Source organism: Centrocercus urophasianus, unplaced genomic scaffold (assembly GCF_019232065.1).
Source record: "Centrocercus urophasianus isolate 14NV4802_14NV808 unplaced genomic scaffold, USGS_Curo_1.0 seq_14, whole genome shotgun sequence".
Lineage (NCBI taxonomy): Eukaryota > Metazoa > Chordata > Aves > Galliformes > Phasianidae > Centrocercus > Centrocercus urophasianus.
The window spans coordinates 30,104,440-30,123,757 of record NW_024884586.1 but is presented as its reverse complement, the minus strand read 5'-3'; the positions used below and the strand labels follow the sequence as shown (position 1 = coordinate 30,123,757).

Below are 19,318 nucleotides of genomic sequence, written 5' to 3'. Positions count from 1 at the left end.
AAAAAAAAAAAAAAAAAAAAAAAAAAAAAAACTAACAAAACAAAAGAGGCTAAAAAATGAAATACAGCTGTTTGCATGCAAATACGAAACAGAAGGCCTAAAATCCTTCCTACTGATTGGCTGGATTACTTGAAATAGGTTTCATAATAATCAGCAGTTACTTTTTCCTATTAAAATATACACTGATGAAGTATTGAAAACAGCTTTTCCAATCCATTTCTATAAGGAACTGGGAACATAAAGTACATATATAACTTTTACTGCCTATATATTAAGGGACCTATCAAAACAAAACAGTATATATTCAAAATTTATTTTATATATACATATTAAAAATGCATACATACTTTTTCAATACCAAGGAATACAAAATTCTTTTACAAAGTAACATTTTTGGTTATTGGTGACACAGTGAGTGAGCAAATGGGGCATTACAGGTGTTAAGATCCTACTTTATTGAGAAAGGAAATATTGGCCAGGATTCTGGAAGCATACACAACCTTTAAGGAAAAATTACATCAGATCAATTTTTAGTTGGTCAGTAACCAAAGACAGGCAGATTTCCAGCTGCTTTGTATATTGTGTCAGAGCAGGCTGAAGTCTGTTCACCCGTTCCACATGCTCAGTATGTGGTTTTCTGGTGTTGTGGGTTTTTTTGTTTTTTTGTTTTTTTTTAAGCAATAATTCACCCATGCTTAATTGTAATGTTTAGATTTCTTTTCTTAATTTCAACTAATACCACCGTAGTATCAGAGCAGGCAGAGAAATGAAATTAAAAAAAAAAAAAAGACAAGTTCTGCCTGCTACCAGCAAGGTGTGATGATATGCCAGGGAAATAAGCCATGTCTGCCCACTGCCTAACCAGTGAGAGGGGATATGTAGTATGTAGTATATATAGTGTGTGCCAAATGTTCAGCCTGTCACATAGCTAATTTGGTGTTCCATGCCAAGGTCCCTTAACTGTGGCTCCAAGCAAAGAAGCACTGATCTTCTGCAGTTATCAATTCTGGGATGTCCTCCAGTGGAAAACTGCTGGTATGAACAGATTTGTAGATCTATTGAAATATTTGTTGGGTTTTTTTTTTTGTTTGTCTGTTTTTTGTTTTTAAAGCACTTCAGCTCTGATTTCAAAAGCTAAAATCAAGCTACTGAAGTAAAATAAATATATACAATTAAAAAATCTAAATTACACTTCTGTTTTGAGCGGAAGTCTCTTCTTTTTCCTATTTGCATAAGAACTGAAAGACTGAAATGATATTTCCAAGGAAGAACTAATTACTTAGATTTCTTTTTAAACTTCAAATAATTGATGGTGTTGAGAAGCACAACTCTTACGCTTAAGCCAGTATGGCAGGAGCTGATAGAGCTGTTCAGATGAATCACTGGCTGATTTGCCAACTCTGGAGTATCACTCTCTACTTAAGGATTTGCAGAACCATCATCAATACAGTGTAATAATTTATCACTTTCTGGAAGTATTTACAATTAAAATGCTGAGGCCACCTTTTTAGTGATATTTCTGTTGTGCAGTGGGTTTTTATGATGAACAACAGATAATAGGATAAAACAAGCACTGTTAAGATAGGTCTGTTTGTATTCTAGTAATTGTTCTCAAAGCACATGAACAAATAATGTGTCTCTTTTCATACAGAACAGTAGTAAATAGGATGGCACGTGGCTGCTAGGCATGTATTATTATTACAAGTAAATATCACATGCATATTCCTCTTTCTTTGTGCTTGTATGTGCGTGATTCATGTAAATAAAATTTGCACAATTTAAAAACTTTAAACAAAATGGAAAGCCAAAGTTGTCTTAATTTTAGCAATGTATATATTCTGTCTAGTTTCAGTTGTCTAAGTTGTCTAAGATTCCTCTGTTAATAAAGAGTACAGTGAGACATCTTGTCCAAAGCTTCCCTAAGAGTTGTCTTTAAAGTTGGGACAAGTGTACTCCTGGGGCTCTTATCTCTCACTGTTGAGTGGGAAGTCATTTCCATAGATTAAATGCCTGACTTGGTGGTAGATCATACTTTCTGTGGTAAAGGCTTCTATAGTGCAGGCAGAAGAGGACAGTGATCTTGGCCTGTAAGTGACACCCGCCCACCCCCTCATGAGCTGTCTTTCTCCTTCGTTTAAACTTAAGCATGTGATCAAATCCATGTAAGACTGGAAGCCAAAGCAGTAAGTCAGGAAAGTAAGTTGATTTCTGTTTACTTCAGAGTAATTTTAGAGTTCTTAACTGCATGCTTGTTAAACATTTCAAGTATTGTATAGAAGCATTGAGGAAGCAAATACAAATGTGATACATTCTGTCACCTCATGAGCATCTTAGAACTGACTGACAAAATGGGGAGAGAGGGAACCTCCACTTTAATTTTCACTTTACCCATGAAGGCTCAACATGAAGCAAGTTCTATTATGGCTTTATGGTTTCACAGAATCATAGAATCCTTTAGAATTGGAAGGAACCTTTAAAGGTCATCTGGTCCAACTCCCTTGCAATGAACTGGGACATGGACAGCTAGATCAGGTTCCCTGGGCCCTGATTCAGCCTTGCCTTGAAAGTCTCCAGGAACAGAGCATCAACCACATTTCTAGGCTGCCTCTTCCATTACCTCACCACCCTCACTGTGGAAGACTTTTTTCTTATATCCAACTGAAATCTATGCTCTTTAAGCGTGAAGTCTTTTCCTCTTTCTCTATTACTGCAGAGAATCTGTCCCCTTCTTTCCTGTAGCTCCCTTTTAGATATTAAAAGGTTGTTATTGGGTCACCTTGAAGGCTTCTATTCTCCAATCTGAACATCCCCAGCTCTTTTATCTTGTCTTTGTAGGAGAGTTGTTCCATCCCTTTGATCATTTTTGTGGCCCTCCTCTGAGTGCATTCTAACAGGTCCATGCCTCTCCTGTATTGAGCACTCCACATTTGGATGCAGTACTCCAGATGAAGCCTCACCAGTGCAGAGGGACGGGATCACCTCCCTCAACCCACTGGCTATGTTTCTTTCAATGCAGCCCAGAGTACAGTTGCCTTTCTGGGCTGTGAGGGTGCATTGCTGATTTATGTCCAGCTTTCCATTCACCAGTACCCCCAGCACTTTTTTGGCAGAGCTGTGCTCAGTGTTTTGTCTCTCAGCTTGTATTTGTGGTGAGGGTTGCCTCTATCCAAGTGCAAGATCTTGCATTTAGATTTGTTGAACCTCAAATTTAACCTTCTGTCTATAGTTTAGCCTGTAAATTGCAGTAGTATGTATTCCTAGGGCTTAGAGTGGGTATAAAGGCAGTTAGTATGGTTCAGCTGAACCATGTTAACTAGCAAAATTGAGATAACTGGGCTGTATGTCTGGGACCTTATAATTCCCATAGAGAAGTCGCATAGCATCTCTGTTTCTGCCTAGCTTTGTAGCCAAAAGAAATAGAGGTTGAGGTAGACTAGAAATTATAATCTTGGCAGTGTGCAGAAATTCACCTATTTAAGTACAAACATACTATGTAACAGTTGCTCCCAACATGATTTGAGGCAGATGCCCTCAGTCTGTCCCTCTTAAAACTCAATTTATAGTTCTTCTCACTATTTCCAGCTGTAGGAGAAGTAAGAAATGATCTTAAGGGTTCAGTATTCCCATTTTCCTTGGAAATATAGGTGAAAATCTCATTTACATCTAGGAAGCAGTATATTTAGCCTATTTTCACATGTATTAGCTGCAGCTTGTTGTACAGTATGTTACTTTACTTTTAATATTACATTCTAACTTGTAATGCTCTGAATTCAAATATGCCTGTCTCTATAATCCTGCTGGGAGGGTGATGAGTTGACTGCATCTCAGATAACTTGGCTCAGTAGGGAACATTCCTTCCTTACCCTCCAAAAGCATACAGCTGATTAGCCTCAACACATTCTTGTAACTTGGATCAAAGTCCACAGAATTGGGCAGAATGAGTGGGGTGTCTGAAATGATGTAAAGCTTGAATGGTACAGGAAAATATTTGAGTTTTTCAGCGAGTGTCTAGAAGCATGCCAGTTGTGGCCAGTTGCCTTGTTTGTTTTTTTTGTTTGTTTGTTTGTTTGTTTTGTAACATGGTAAACACAGAGACAAAATGGGTAGAAATTGATTGGTCTTGTTGGAAGAGGGAATGAGAGTATTTGTGCTAGTAAGCTGCAAATACTGGTGAGATTATGTATTTCAATTTGGGGCTCTGTATGTCTTTGCATAATTTTACTAGGATTCAGAAATTCCAGTGTGACTGCAAGGTCTCTATTTAACTAGCAACAGGGGTAGACATTCTGAATACCTTCAGCTCTCATTAAAATTAATTGGAATTGAGAGCTCTTAACATCTGGCGTCATTGGGTTCATCCTTACCACCTTTGTGGATGATCATTTTAAATAACATTTTTTACAAATATAATGAAGTATACAAAAATACACAACATTGAGGATATATTGTACTTAGTGACTGAAAATAGAATTAATCATTAGGCTTCTTTATATCAACAGTTACTTCATACAGAAGTTTACTTTTTCAGTTTTCCCTTTTTCATATGCTTTGGCAATTATTGTTTTAACAGACAAATATTCATGCTGAGCCTAAATCTAAAGAAAATATGACTTTATGCTGAACCCCAGTAATGACTCCTCCTGTGAGAGGAGAAGGTGTTATAAGACAGAGTCATGCAGAAGTTGGAAAGTGTGATGTTGGCTGTGTGTCTCTTAACTATGTGAGTGAGCTGGCAATTGAGGTAAGATGCTAGCTGAGAAATAACTGGACAAAAAAGAACACTCAGCCAAGCTTTATGAAAAGCCACCAGAGAAAATGTTCTGTGGCAGGTTCTTTGAAAGTGAATTTTTAGATCTTTGGAACAAGTTTATTCTGGCTAAGCTGGAAGTTCTCTTTAATTATTTGACTGCTAGAGGTTGAGCTACAGTTTGTAATTGCCCTAGGAGTAGACAATGAATAAAGTAGCCATGTACTGTTTAAGCTTTTTTTTTTTTTAATGTTGCTGTTACTACAAAATACCACTTACCTTTTTCTTCTAGCAGATCCTGTGGATGGGCATTACAGCTAGAACTGGACATTGGCAGCTTTGCATAGCTATAACATCATTAAGACTGAGAAAAAAATAATCTCAGCATCCATGTAGCAGACTAATGCTCAGAATACCTACCAGATGCCTTCAATTTGAGGATCACAATACTTAAAGAACAGGTGTTTGTGTATTGCAAGAGGGTGGAATGTGAGAATTAAGCAGCTAGGCAGACAGTGGGGAGAAGTGGGCATATCTGGAGGGGAAGCCAATACTGAACAAGTATTTTTTTTACTAAATTTCTGATACTACTTTCCGATGAGTTGCTTGTTCTAGAGTGTGCAGTGAGTTCTTCATGTAGGAAGTTCCTGGGAAGCAGGTCCATATTAATAAGGCAGATAGCCTTTGGCTATCTATTTTATCTCCTTGTTTTGGCTGTGGTGCTCAATGCAGAGTGGATTATAACTGTTTTTAAGAATGAATTCTTGCTTGTGGAAAGCCACTTACTGGCAGCAGCATCTGCCTTCATGGTAGATTCTGAAGGCAGTTTTCCCGATGGCTCCTAACTTCCTCTGGGGTCTGTAACTTGATTATACTGCTATGGGGCTGGCTAGACAATTCTTCCTCTGGGAGCAGTTTAACCTTTAATTTAGAGGAATTTGTGCTGTTACATATCTGTGTATGAAGGTAATATATTGTGGTTTGTGCTTTGGATGTGCACTGTCTATTTCCACATATACTTTAAATTGAATCTGTGTTATGTGAAATCAACATTGCCTTCAAAGACCACCTACCACCAAGTTCCTTACGTCATGTTTTTCTTGAGAAAACAGTGTGGTAAATTTTAGAGATCATGCTTTCCAGCCTTCACTATTCTTCAATTTCCTAATCAGACAGCAGTAATACTTGAAGTACTGTTCTTTTTAATATAAAAATGTTCATGTTTTACATATGTTTTTTCCATTTTTTTTTTTCACATGTGCAGTTGGGATTTTTGTAATGTTCTCAATCCCCTCTGGCCCTATTGACTTTACAATGATTTAAAGATTTTAAGGATTTTAATTCTCATAGTCCTTTCCCTCTCCACTCTTAACATTTCTACCTTTAGATTTTATTGGTCTCAGGAAAAGTTACAAATCAGTAGCTATTTTTAATCTTTTTGTTTTATTTCTATTACTTCTATTCTCTGCAGTATGAAGAAAAATGTTAGGATAAATACTTTTTAAATATTTTTTGTTCCTTCAGCTATTGGTATTAACTATCCAAATTCTGTAAGTGTTAATGTGTCATGAAAACAGAATTCCTAATTATCTATTTCACTAATTACTTAGCAATGATGTAATAATAATAGAATTTGGAGCACTAATGTGCCTTTTATTGTATTTTCTTTCTGGCTTTGTATGGATTATATTCCCCTAAACCTTTTAACAAACTTAATCCAAAGAATTTTCAGACCTTTCGTATTTTCCAAAGCTTTATATTTGGAAAGAGAGTCAGAAATGTTACATATACAAGTAATCTTTATATTTGAATTCATAGAATTGTGATGTAAAGGAAATCTTGAGATGTTTTACTTTCCATAATATACATGTTCATAAGAAATTTTCGGATGAATTACCTTATTTAGTGTACATATTCATTTGGAGCTTTTGTCTTGTAGACTCATTGTGTTGTTAATATTATTATTGGTACTAAAATTATTGTTAGACTCATATAGGTCCTAAGGAACCTCTGGAAGTCATCTGGTTCTGGGACAGAGTTAAATGGGATTGCTCTGCCCATGTCTAGGCAAGTTGTCAAATCTTTGAGAGTGGAGATTCCAGAATCCATTCAGGTACCTTGTTCCAATGCTTGACAACACCAACTGTAAAAAATAAAAATAAAAAAAAAATAATTTTGAAAAATTGTAGAATTGCTGTAGCTGTATATTGCACTCAGATCAAGATCTGAGACTCTAGGGTTAGCATTGCACTTTAAAAATGTAGGATGAGTTTTACATTGTTTGACAGAAATAAAAACAACTATGTAAATAATTTTAGTACCGGAATGCTAGGTTCATTTCTCCTCTGCAAGGAGCATGCACCTTCCCAACAGTTAAATGTTTGAATTCAGTGAATTCACAAGGAAGAAATTGCAATCACCAAGGTTGGAAAAGATCTCAAAGATCATCTCAAAGTCAATTGTCCATCTATCACCAGTATTTCCTTCTAAACCATGTACCTGAGTGGATCATCTAGAAGTTGCTTGAATACCTCCAAGGTCTGTGACTCCACCACCTCCCTGGGCAGCCCATTCCTGCCCACTCATTAGGAGAAGTATTTCCTAATGTACAACCTAAGGTCTCCTTGTGTCATTTTTTTATATATTAGCTGTTTGCAGAACTTGATATTGCTTGGTAGATATGTGACAAAAGCACCACTGTTAAGTTATAGAATTTTTTTACTGATGACAGATGGACCAGATTTATTTAAAGTTGAGATGTATCTGATATAACATATGGTCCTACTTATTTACAAAGTGGACTACACTACAGCAGTGATGAAAAGGAATATTTAGTAAACTCAAGTATTTATGTCATTGTTTATGTCACCTAGAAGAAATAATAGGTCTGACTGTGCTCTGTGTTATCTAGACTGATGAAAATAAAATGTACTGTCATTGACAAGCCCTACTAAAGCTACTGATTGAAAATGTCCTCTTGTAATTTTAAAGACAGCATGGATTGCACATTTGATACAGTTTATATCGGTTTTTCACTGAGTTTTTTCTTATTGTAATGATATAGTCTTTTAAAGTTGAATGAAAATCTCTGTGCAGTTAGACTGTTTCCTTGTGCTCATTCTTAAGGGCATATCAATCATTGCACTGGGATATCAGGAATTCTGAGTCTTTCAATGTTTTCTTAAATTTGAAATTGCTCTTTATAGCTGCAGCTATTATAATAAATCTTTTCAGTCAATACCATGATAGTTTTAAAATTCACTAGGGAAATGGCTGGATTTTCTACAGGTAGAAAAGTATCCACCAGCATACACTGGGAGATGTATTCCATGGTCTCACTGTCATACTCAGCTGGTTGGGTCTCTCTTCTCTATCTTCTCCTCTATCTTATCCTAGCAGCTATTTGAAGCTGCTCAGGAGTTTGGAAGGTTAGACTAACTTCTAGGGAGCTGGATTAGCAAGCAGGTGATACAATCATGGATATGACATACCTCTCCAATTTTTCACTTGGATATTACCTATGTGTATTCAGAACATGTGTGCCACATACATATATCTTCCAGAAAGTCCAGACAGCTGTATTTTGTATATGTAACATCACAGTCAGGTGGCAGGAAAAATAGTGCATTTCATGCATTTATAAAAAACAGTGTAAGTATCCATTTACATTCTAACTATGACAACATAGTTCTGAAATTTCTACTTTTTTTCCCTGTAAAATTATCCTTCATACAAAGAATGAACGTTTTAGCTCTGAAAACGAGGGGGGGAAAAAGGGCACATATTCATAACAGTATGACAAGAAGGTATTACAGTCTGCAAGGACAGGAATGTAATGAATGTCATTTACTTTCACCTCAATGTCCTGGGTCTAGAAATTAGAGATAGCAGTGGCAGCCCGCACTAGCACATAGGAAACTAAGTTTTCAGACTGCCTGCGTAGGTATGCAAATAGACCATATGATGTCAAAGAGGATCTCTGTCTCCCTAGTGCATTGCAGGGAGCCTTTAGTGAGGAGTCAAAGCTGTTAACATGCTATTTCTGCAACACAGAGCAGAAGCTTTCTGTAGCTGTGTTACTGTTCTATCTCACACAAAGAGGCTGCTGTACAAAAATGAATGTGAGGAGAGCAACATGAGTATACAGTTTTATAGGCCGTACAAGTGTTGGAAGGACTGTTCTAAAAGGCTCAGATAGAAATCTAGAGTCCTTTGCACCTGGAAAATTATTTCTGGGTTCAAATGGAGTTCTAAATGTCCACGATCCCAATTACATGATTCAAGTGCCCTTTAAGAGAGGAATCTAGACTCATCACTGTTGATCTTTAACTCTTTTGCGTTCTTGTGGGATACAAGTGGGATAGTGTGTAGACCTCTGTGTTCAGTGAAGATTTATTCAGTACCATTCTGAAAAACATGCTGCTACTGTTCAGTGTGTTATGAGCCTAGGAAGTATGGGATCCAAAGTTATAGTCAGTTTTGCAAAGATAATTAGCATCAGTTAAATTAATTCCAGCCACAAACTATTGCATGTAAATTATGTAGAATACTTCAATAAAATTTTATGCCTGCTTCAAGAATAATGAAACATTCTTAAACAAACTATCTTGCATTCAAAGTCTTCCTAATTTATTTTTTAATTATTGAAATAACAAAATGATAGCTGTCTATATCTGTATAGAGAAGAATTGGGTATCTAGCTAGCACTGGCATAGAAAACATAAACGTAATGTAATTTGCGTTGTACAAATTGCTTTAGTCAATGTACCTTTAGTAAAGTCAAGTGCTTTACAACAACTATTTTTTTTCAGTGACAAACAATGAATTTACTGACATGGAATTCAGATTACTTGCAATGTTAATACTCTTGATTTCAGGAATCCTGCTAAATAGTAAGTCTAGATATTCACAAGGTATGTTTACTGGCTCATTGGTTGAAACAGTTTTTTTTTTTTAAAAAAAAAAAAAAAAAAAAAAAGTTACATCATATATGTGATGCATTTGGAAGGCCTAAAAGTTCCCATAGATGAGTTCAGTCTGGCAAACTTACTCATTCGAGACCCATTCATATGAAATAAGTTTGTTTGCAACCCTCTTTTTACCGTATGATGTAGCAGTAACTTGATTCTGAAACTGCTCTCTACCTACTGGAGAACTTGTGGGAGGCACAGAAGAGATTTTGTGACCTGCACAAATCTTTATAGGAAAAAATAATTGCATGCTGACTTAGAGGCAGTACAAAAGAACTGTAAAAATGTTTGATTGCTGCTTAAACCCAAACAGGGACATATAAAAACAATAATAAATATGTATGCAGCCCCCTAATATGCTTGGTTGCACAGTTTTTGACTGGAAAAGCATAAGTGAGTAATTAGATAATTGCTGCCTTGATTGAGCTTAATAGGAAACATTTCAATTAGGCTAAAACTACACAGAAAGGAAGTAGGCTTTTACAAAGGGAAACATTCCACGTCATGCAACTGTCAGCTTTTGCCCACAGTAAGAGATGGGATTAAGTGGATCTATGCAAAGGAAGCAAAAAGAAGGGAAGAAAAAGAAAAAATGATTGCAGCAATTAGACTTGTACTTAAACAGTGTCTTCTGATACAATTTCTTGACTATTCTGGTTCTGATAACATAGTTAATACAAACACCGTGGTTGCAACAAATTATGATGTTAAATCCATGGGAGGGGTAACATTTCTGCTTTTGAAAAAGATACAAAAGAGAGAAAACTGTTCATATTCTGCATTAACATTTTTCTTTTCAGATTATCCTAAACTGCCAGAAGTTTAGTGAAGCCTGATACTCTTTTTTAATTTTGAAGGTGTCCATGCACTATCCAGAATATGACAGCTTCTCTGCAAGGTTACTTGCTTGTTTTTGCTAGGAATTTGTTCCTTCTCAGTGGTGAAAGAGTAAATACCTAAGCCAAGTTTGTGAGAAAGCTGAGGCCCATTTTCTCCTGGGTGGTTTCAGAGACCCAGCTGTACCCACTGCCACGTGCTGCAGTCCACCTTAACAGATGTTGTCGATGTTAGTACCATTCTGGCTTCATACCAACAACCTGGATGGAAGTTTCTTCCATGATTGGCTGCTGTATTAAAAGTAAGCTGAACTCTGCTTCCTTCTGCACTTATCTCCCCTTCTCCTTCAACCCCCCCCCTCCCTGCCACACACACACACACAAGGCTGCACTGTTTCGTGGAATCATAGAATCATTGTATCATTAATGCTGGAAAAAGCCTCTAAGGTCATCTAGTCCAAAGGTCAGCCCGTCACTAACATGCCCACTAACCATGCCCCTCAGTGCCACATCTACACATTTCTTGGAACACTTCCAGGGACAGTGACTCCACCACCTCCCTGTCATCCAGGAGAATACTGTAGGAGACAGCATAAAAGACTACTGAAATCTAGGTAGATTACATTCTTTAATCCAGTAAGTGGGTCACTTGCTTTTGGAAAGTTGGTCAAGAAGGAAATGCCTTTCATGAACTCATGCTGGTTCGGCCCGATCCCTTGGTTGTCCCACACATGCTATGTGATCGCACTCAAGATGACCTACTCTATGTCCTTTTCTGATATCAAGGTCAAGCTGACAGACCTGTAGCTCCCCGGATCCTTCTTCCAATCCTTCTTACAGATTAACAACTTTCCAGTCATCTGGGACCTCCCCGCTTGACCAGAACTGCTGATAAATGATGGAAATTGCCTTGGCAAGTACTTCCAATAACTTCCTCAGTATCATGAGGTGAATCCAATCTAGCTCCATAGATTTATGATAGTCTAGATGGAATTGCAGATCACTGTTTCCTCCTGAATGGTGGGTGGTTTATTCTGTTCCCCAAAACACCCAAAAGCATATTCCAGCTCAGGAGGTTGAGAACCTTGAGGGTAACTGTTCTGACTGTCAAAGACAGAAGCAAAGAAGGTGTTGAGTGCTTCAGTCTTTTCTTCATCCTTGGTGGTAATGTTCCCCACTACATGCAGTAAAGGATGGGAATTTTCCTTGGCCTTACTTTTGTTGTTACTGTGTTTGTAAGAATATTTTTTTTTATCTTTTGCAGTGGTCCTTTGGGAGCAATACCTAATACTGGTAACAAATATTTGTTTCTTAAAGATGCCACAGGAGTCTATGACTGTGCAGTTCCCCATTGTGGTATTTTATAATATAGGTTTGAGCATTTCAATGACAAATGAAATAATTTCATCTGTCTTTGAGTTGTGTGTGAGGGGGGAAGGGGGGCTGTGTCTAATCAGTCAGTATTTTGCAGTTTAGTACTTAATTTAGGTCTGAAAAAAGTGTTTGTGTACTTTACTAGAAAAAAAGTTATGTACTCCTTTGGTAAGACATGCGTACATATCAAAATTGAAAAGTTTTGCTGCATATATTTAAAGAAAAAAACTTTCTAGTAAGTTTAAAATGCAATCTTGTGTTTGGACACCAGGAAAGGACCAAGAGGATTCTGAGCTTTATTAGGTGTGGACTGCTTATTTCAGAGTGAGATTCGCTTTATACACTGAAGATCAGAATGAAGCTACCATGTGTGTAAGCTCATCAATGATTGCAAGATGGCAACATTTTTCATTCATGTGCACCAAAGTTTAGCATATAGTATGTTGCAGAAAGATTAATAGAAGCAAACAATAACTTTGTGTTTTTATGTACTTTTTTTGCATGCAAAAGTTTAGCAAAAATAAAGTTCCTTTTTCATGCACTAAAAATTAGATAGAATTTGCATATTTTCACATGGTATAGCCACTAACTCTCTTGAGATCCTTGTGGAATTGTTGCTATTGCTGCTGAAGCCTGGTGTCAAGTTTGTTTAGCCTAGAAATAGTTGGCCTGAGGTAAAGAACCATTGGAGGCTTCCACATTTGCAGTTAGAATTTAGTAATTTATGTTTGCCTGATGTATGACAAATTGACTAATGACTGCCCTAAAGAGAAATGCCAGCCTGGCATTTCATATGCAGAAATTGTAAGGCAGTATCAGGTGTACTGTCAACTCTACAGGGCAGAAATAACTCTACAGCTTCATTCTTATATTTTATATTTTAGTTAGATTATAGTTCCTTGTATAGTCTATTCTTCCAGGAGCTGCTGTTAAATGGAGTTCTGCATTGTGACAGAAGCTTGACAGTCTGCCAGAAAAGCTGGAAATGAAGGCAACTTAAAATAAATACTGGTGATATTTCTCTTTCTCTCTGCCTTTCTCCTTCTCTTTTTCTCTTTCCCTTTCTTAAGGAAAGGCATATGTTCTTATCCTAACTTCTCCCAGTAGAGGGTCAATTACAACCAGTTGGCTACAAATCTAATCCAAGAAAAATACCGAGAACAGAAACTTCAGCAACAGGTACCAAGGGCCTCTAATACAGTCAGTCATTCTCAGTGCATGTGAAATGTGAACATAAAGCCTATGGGTAAGATATTTTTAGGCCCTAAGTTTCCCATGATGGTCCAAAATGAATCAATAAATTAAAGCAGACATTTTTGTATAGTTAGGTATTTTCCTGGATAACTCTTTAAATGTCCACAATAGTATGAGATCTTTAATGTGAATCGTGAGAATAGAACAATGTCTTATTTAGAAAAATACTCCTAGCTAAATGTTCACATATAGGCAATACATTTTGTAACTTGCCCAAGTAAGCATTAAATCATGAACTAAATAAAAAAATACAAGTATGTATGAATAATAATAGATATGCATAAGAATAATTTGCATTATCTACTTTGTTTATGTCAGTCCTCAATTCTCACGCTGTATTCTGGAGCCATTTTGCAGTAGTGGAGTTCATCTGTGGTGAAATAAATCTATCAGTAAAGTAAGCATTGTGATATTGAATGTCAGAGCTCTGCCATATTGGCATATGAGCTCTGGCCTCCAGACAGGTAAAACAGTGTTGAGACCAAGGCCAACTAGACTATTCAGCAGTATATTTGGACAAGAACACTAAAAGATTGGGCTAAGTTTCTACTCAAAGATATGTAGTTGTCAACTGTTTATGTGCTGGTAATTTATTCCATATGCAAGATAAAGGAGGAGAGGTGAATGTTACTGTTACCCCCCCCCCCCCACACACACCCCCACCCCTTTTTTTTTAATTATTATTAAACGGAAGCTTTTAATTAAGTTGGCATAATTTACAGAATGAGGAGAAAATAGAACTGCTGACTTTATGCCTGTCAATTTGATTTAGGCAGATAAAGTAGCAACGTAAGTTTGAAATGGTACTGTTTCATCCTGGTCTTTATTTGGTAGCCCTTTTATCTCAGCCTTTGCATGAGTTTCCTTTCTGTAGTTTGTCACCTGTATGCTCTCAGTATGTGGCTCACTGTTGTTCTTAGCCTCTTGGCTCCAGATGCATGTGACGGATGGCACACTGATCATCCTGTTGGTAAACAAGGAATAGAAACCAAAATTTAAACCTTTAAAAGATTCAGGGTTCCCCAGCTACAGTTAGCAATCATTCATATCCTCTGCAGGCTCTGTAACACATTCCAGCAGATCACATGTGCTCATCTGTTTCCAGACTGACTAGAACTGGTTAAAGTATTTTTAATGTAACTTTTTCTATAAAAAATTTACATGCAGTTTTAGTGCAGTAAAAAAGTTTTGTAGAAACAAGTCTTTTTGACAACTTATCAGGAATAAAAATAGAAATGATAGAGTGCAACAATTTTCTGACTTCATTACATTAAAAAAAATGGTTTTCTCTTGTAGAAAATTTTATTTCAGTGACTTTGATCAGAATGGTTTATTACTTTGTATAGTGAACATATATATATACACACATCACTTATATCTTTTAGCTTATGAAATTATTTCATTTTTAACCTTATAAGTTTTTAAAAATCAATAAAGCAGAAATTATAGGAGATTATGCATATTTTTTTCAACTGAAGAAATTGAAAATCTCAATACTGCCAGAAGAAATACTGGCAGTATGAAGAGCAAAATACTTCAGTCGTGGTGATATTTTTATATCCTTAAATTTTATGCTGTGGAAATTGCTAAAATGTTCCTCTTTTTGTTTCGATTTTTTTTCCCTTGTCTCAGAAGTATCAAGTTTGCAACATAATGAAAACTTCCATTAAGCTATCTCTAGTAGAATTCTGTACAGTCTTAAAGTTTGCTATCAGGTTGTTCATGGTGATATTGGCTATTTCCATTAGTCTGTGGCTCTGACTGGCTAGTTTTCCATTTTTCAATGGTGCATTAGACCAGCTCTTTCGGGCAGTTCTTCTATAGGATTTTCTGTCGGATTTGTCCATTGTTTAGCAGTTGCTGATTTGATATATGGTGCTAGCAAAAATAAACAAGTAATTTGTTGCGTGACACTTCTCATACAAGTGCTAAAAAAAAAAAGTTAAAAAGGAGAAAAGTTAAAAAAAAAAAGTGCCTTTTCTTCACCGTTGCTTTTCCTTTAAATTAGTTGTGCTGGTAGGGATGATAAATAACTGTAATGTGAAAGAAAGCATAGGATATTTGAAGATTTAAATCATTAATCAGGTTTTAAATATGTTTATCTTGCTAAGGAAAGCTATATCATGAGTTTTTGAAATCCACAGTGTGCAAATACAATATTTGAAAAGCATTTATTTTCATAACAGATAACGGATTTCTTCCTACCACTATGTCACCCCAAGGAAAAAAGACCAAAAGAATGATCAAGATGGTCTGAACCGGAAGAGCAATGGTCATGAGCTGCAGAATAGAAATACTGTCTGTCCTTGTGACTTAGGATCCTGTTATTAACCAGATCCATGCCTGTGCTGGTTACGGAGGACCAGATGGCAACAGCATAACAAATTCAGAATCTCTGCTGAAAAATTGCCTCACAGATTCCACAGTTGCATAGGAAAGTAATCTGAATTGTGGGGTCATACTGCATGCTGGGGAGCCTGGTGAAGCATTTTTCAATGGCATTTGCTCATATAAAGTAAAATTCATCAGAATAGTGTGGGAAAAGTTCCTTACATAGTCATGAGGAATGTGGCTATGAAATTATTTTCTGTTACCTTAGCATAGTGCTGCATTCTAACTACTTACTGATTGTGGTAGAGAACTTCCATTTCCATGTGCCTCCATGAAAAATAGTGTTCTATGCACAAGATGTCTTGTGTGATTTATTTCCTTTCTCATTCGTCCTTTTTGTGGGAATTCATTCATCTGAAGAGGAAAATAGCAATTTTGGCAGTGGTATATTTGTTACTCAAATATTACATTTCAGTTGAAGATTTCTTTTTCGAACAAGATAGTGTAGATTGGACTCACACAGTATAGGAAAATAGTTTTAAATAATCTGTTGGCTATCATCCTTATGAGTCTAATACTTTCCTAAAATTTGTATGTACGCCATTTCCTGGGCATCTTTTCATTATCTTTTCAGGTTACACAGCTTAATTTCTTGAATTCTATTTCTTCTGTGCAGCATGAAATAGTTTTGTAAAGAATGAGAAATAGGAAAGACTGCATACATTGCAGAGCCACATGGAATCTAAGCTGCTTTTTCTCCCTCCCTGTCATAGTTCTACACTAGGCAGGAGCATGGAGAAAGAAGTAAGGTATCCTACAGAAAGGATGCTGGTGGATATAGTGTGATTTATGGTCTGTTGGGTGAAGGATCAGAGCTCTAGAATGACTGAAATTTGCTTATATAGCAGGAGAATATGGGACATATTAGCAAAATGTTAATGGCATTTGAAAGAATTGTATTACAATTAATTAACATTCATGCAAAGATGAGGGGCTAAATGAGGATATATATATATATATATTGCTTCAGACAGAGTTTGCAAAGATAGAGTTTAGGGAAAAAAAGAAGCCTTCAGTATATAAAACAAAGAGCTAGGTGGGATATGCTGAGAAAAAGGGTGTGTTAAATCAAGTTAGTTGTAACGCCATTTTAGTGCTTATCCAAGATACTTTGTGAAACAGTTTTGATTATCACAACCACTGAAAGAAGTCAAGGTAACTTTTGAATGAATTGCAGATCTAACTAGTTGATCACATTTACTCCTCAACAAGCTGCCCACAGTAACCCTGAGAGTCAAGTGTGCCTCATGTTGTAAGTCTGTACTGCGCAATGGGTTGTCATTCAATCCACTTGACTTCCAATACTGTGGATGTATGGAAGATCTAGTTACAGTTATGGATGTGTTTGAAAACTAAACTCTGATAGTATTCCAATGTTTTTATCTTATTTACTGCACTTCAGCATAGTTATCATTAAAATCTCTGACTCAGCTCCCTAACCAGCAAGTTTTGTAGGAAGCATATTTTCAAGTATTGCAAGGTTTGTACATCAAACTTTTTTTTTTTTTTTAATCAAAATTCTTAAGGAAAATATATACTATTTGATTACCAAAGTTGGAGAGGCAAGAAATTATAAAACCAGATGAAACTCTTTACAAAGCTAGACACATTCATCATCTGCTCACAGTGCGCTGACTTCTTATTCAGCTTCATTGTCTCTCACTTGCTTACAGGCATAAGAAGCATGCTGTTTCACAAACAAAAATACTCATGAATTTCAAGTTCTGGGCACAGTCCAGTATTCTCTACCTCCTTTGGCAGCCTTCATGGATAAGGAACAAGATAGACAATATGTGACCAATTTAGTTTGAACAGAATTTATGATATTGCATTTTAGTGCCCGTTATATGATTGAATTTCCTGGTAAAAATATTGCATTGAAACATGCATCTTGGATCTCAGATCTTAAGAACAGTCAGCAACCTCACATTTTCTTTTGGTAGATACAAGTTAGGTAGTATAAAGGTCTAAACTAGTACTTTTAAAACCACTTATCTTATTTCAATTACAAATTAGTAAAGATAAAAATAACATGAAAGAATAAGAACTCTGTTTAAAGACATTCTGAAATCAATTTTCATTTGTAATTGATTTATTTTTCTGGTCAGGACGGGACTGAGTGGGGTTCTGAGCAACCTCATTTAGGTGTAGGTGTCCCCGTTCTTTGCAGGGAGTTGGTCTAGATGGCCTTTTAATGGCCTTTTAGGGTCCCTTCCAATTCAGATGATTTTTTTATTCTCTTATTCTATGAAATCCACAAAACTCCTTACCAACAATAATACTTTAGTTGTTGTCTTTCTGTCCCCACTGAATACTTTCTAATGTGTGCAAGTGGTGCTGCTTTTGTAGCATGATCAGAAATAAATACTTCAGAAACCAGAGAAAGAGAAAATAATTATTCTTTGACCTATTTGATGTTTGGAATCAAAAGTGGATCATCCAAGATTAAAGTGGTAAAAGCATTAGATCTGTGCCAAGTGACATAATATGAATCTCACCGTAGAAATCAATAATATTGAACTTCTCCCATTAATTTATTATCTTCTCTGCCTGCTTTTTTGAGGTAGCAACATTCTTTACTGTCATATTGAGAGTACCCATTTGGAAATCAGTTGTTCTGCCTCTCCTGATAACACACGTCCATTTCTAGTATCCAGTGCAGAGATATATTTTCTATCCCTATGGGATAAATGTAATCACTGGTAGGATAATGGCAATAATTGTCTCCAGCTGTAATCACTTGAGAAAACCTTTTGTCCTTTCAAAATATTTTGTTAATACAAACATATTCTGGAACTAAGAATCATTTTTTTTTAATCTCTTATCCCCACCTGAAGCAAGCCTTCTGATGTGAAAATGCAAAACTTGCAAGTGGAAGTAATATATAAATCTAAAACAGGCATGGTGGTTTTAATTGCAATAGAAGATGTGGATATGTGAACCAGCCCGAACAGTCTGTTGTCATGCTCTTGATATCAACTGAACATATAATGCACAAGTAAACAATTATTTATGGTAATACTATACGAAATACTTTTTGGCTTCAAAAATTCGCAGAAATAATACTACTTGTTATCTGAAAATTTAGACAAAAGTGCAGCAAACAAGAAATTACTATAAGCATGTAAGTTCTACCATCTTCCCTAAGGTTTTGAAAAAAATACTATCTTTGAAATTTTACATACTTGCAGTTATCTTCAAGATCTGCTTTTGCCAATTTAAGGGAAAAAAATGGCAAAATTGGATGAAATAGCTTTTAATCACACATAAGCCTTCATTTAGTCACCAGTTAAACTGCAGTATTTTTAGCATGTTGGTCTCTCAGTGGATGTTACTAGAACTTGGTGCTGCTGAGATTATGTGGCTTTTAATTTTTTGATACTGATTACAGAATGGTTGTCTCTTGTTGCCTCTTATCCATCCCCTTATTTCTACACTATAGATGATGGCTAAACCTTCAAATAGGATTTAGAAAGGAGTTTTCTGACTGTCAAACAACCAGGCTCTGGAAATACAAGTAAGAAACTTTTACTTTTACACAAATATTTATCATGTTCTGTTGTCATGCTGATTTGTTGTAATTTGTATCACTAAAAGAGAGAAGGAGAAATAAAAATAGAAAGGAAAGAGAAATAGTAAACAGAAAAAGAAAAGGAGGGGAAAAAAAGGCACCAAAATGCATAAAGAAGAAATGTTGCTGTAATAAATCAGCATACATTGTTTCTTATTCATCATATTGGATCTGG

At 36.1% G+C, this 19,318-nt stretch overlaps 1 protein-coding gene across 3 annotated transcripts in view; it reads left to right on the top strand.

Annotated features, from left to right (window-relative positions):
- The window catches only part of SLC25A21 (solute carrier family 25 member 21), a 221,053-nt gene that overhangs the window by 59,096 nt on the left and 142,639 nt on the right, over nt 1–19,318 (top strand). The window contains exon 1 of one of the 3 annotated variants that reach the window (XM_042813907.1): nt 10,804–10,855. The exons of the other annotated variants lie outside the window; for them this stretch is intronic. Coding sequence (XP_042669841.1) covers nt 10,819–10,855 — 37 coding nt within the window. The 5' untranslated portion in view covers nt 10,804–10,818. Of the gene's footprint in view, nt 1–10,803; nt 10,856–19,318 lie in introns of those variants that run through there. 3 annotated transcript variants of the gene reach the window in all.